The following is a 1383-nucleotide window of genomic DNA, read 5'->3' as shown; positions in this document are numbered from 1 at the left end:
AGTAGTAGTAGTAGTAGTAGTAGTAGTAGTAGTAGTAGTAGTAGTAGTAGTAGTAGTAGTAGTAGTTGTAGTAGTAGTAGTAGTAGTAGTAGTAGTGGAAAAAGAAGTAGTAGTAATAGTAGTAGTTGTTGTTGTAGAAGTATTAGTGGTGGTTGTGGTAGTGGAGGCTGTTGTAGTAGCAGCAGTATTAATATTGTTAGTATCAACATTTTTACTATTAATTTTAATATTATTTCTGTTATTATTATTATTATTTTTCTCTTCGTTTATGATTGGCCAGCCTTCGTGGCGATATTACAAGGTGGCATGTTCGGGTTGATCTCAAAGTTCCCGCCAAAATATTCAGCCGCCTATATGACTGGTCAAGTAAGTTGGTTGTTGTTGATTTTGTTATTATTATTATTATTGTTATTATTATTATTATTATTGTTGTTGTTATTGTTGTTGTTATTGTTGTTGTTATTGCTGCTACTGATGATAAGGTTGATGAGTATGAAGATGATGACGACGACAACAACAACAACAATAATGGGAACACTGCTTTTATTCAATGAAATAACATTTATAATGGCACTAATCAATATAATGAAATTAATTTAAAATAATGATAATGATATATTGAAATCAAAATTATTATAATAATAATAATAATGAAATTAACGAAGTTAGTAGTCTACTTCGTTCATTATTCTATACAAATGATTACTAATAGAGAATGTTAGTTTAGAGAAGAAGGAAGGCTCATACAACGTTCCAATCGCAATATATTCAATATGATGATGATAAAACCGAGTTTAATGAATTGTTTCTAAATTGTTCCGACCAAATTTAATCTACTGGTGATAAATTAAAAACTACTGCAAAAACCCAACGCTGAAATCTCAAAAGTTTTTTATCAAAAGATTAAAATTAATGTTGTTGGCGTTAAAATTTAATTTAAGTTGTCTGTGAATATTTATTGATTTTATCTGAAAATAACAACGATAATAAAAATAATAATAATAATAATGATGATGGCCAGGCAATGAGCGGACTATCAGCCACACTGATATACATCGCCATAGCGCCGCTGGAAGTAACACCGATGAACAGCGGCTTCATCTACTTCTCCAGTGCAATCTGTCTTACCGGATTCGCTATCATCTTCTATCAAATCTTGCCGCGAAATGTTAGTTGATTGGCTGGTTGATTTGATTGGCTGGCTGGTTGGTTGGCTGGTTGATTTGATTGGCTGGTTAGTTGGTTGGCCGGTTGATTTGATTGGCTGGTTAGTTGGTTGACTGGTTGATTTGATTGGTTGGTTAGTTGGCTGGTTGATTTGATTGGCTGGCTAGTTGGTTGGCTGGTTGATTTGTTAGGTTGGTTAGTTGGTTGATTTGATTG

At 32.8% G+C, this 1383-nt stretch overlaps 1 protein-coding gene across 1 annotated transcript in view; it reads left to right on the top strand.

Moving 5' to 3' along the window:
- Positions 1 to 1383, top strand: part of HELRODRAFT_194237 (hypothetical protein) — a gene marked incomplete at both ends in the record, with an annotated part of 18496 nt that overhangs the window by 10503 nt on the left and 6610 nt on the right. Inside the window, 2 exons of the mRNA XM_009031237.1 lie at positions 281 to 366; positions 1022 to 1112. Of these exons, the coding sequence (XP_009029485.1) occupies positions 281 to 366; positions 1022 to 1112 (177 nt within the window). The remainder of the gene's footprint in view (positions 1 to 280; positions 367 to 1021; positions 1113 to 1383) is intronic.

This window comes from Helobdella robusta (assembly GCF_000326865.2).
Source record: "Helobdella robusta unplaced genomic scaffold HELROscaffold_71, whole genome shotgun sequence".
NCBI lineage: Eukaryota > Metazoa > Annelida > Clitellata > Rhynchobdellida > Glossiphoniidae > Helobdella > Helobdella robusta.
The sequence above is the reverse complement of the archived record's forward strand: the minus strand, read 5'-3'. Positions and strand labels throughout refer to the sequence as shown.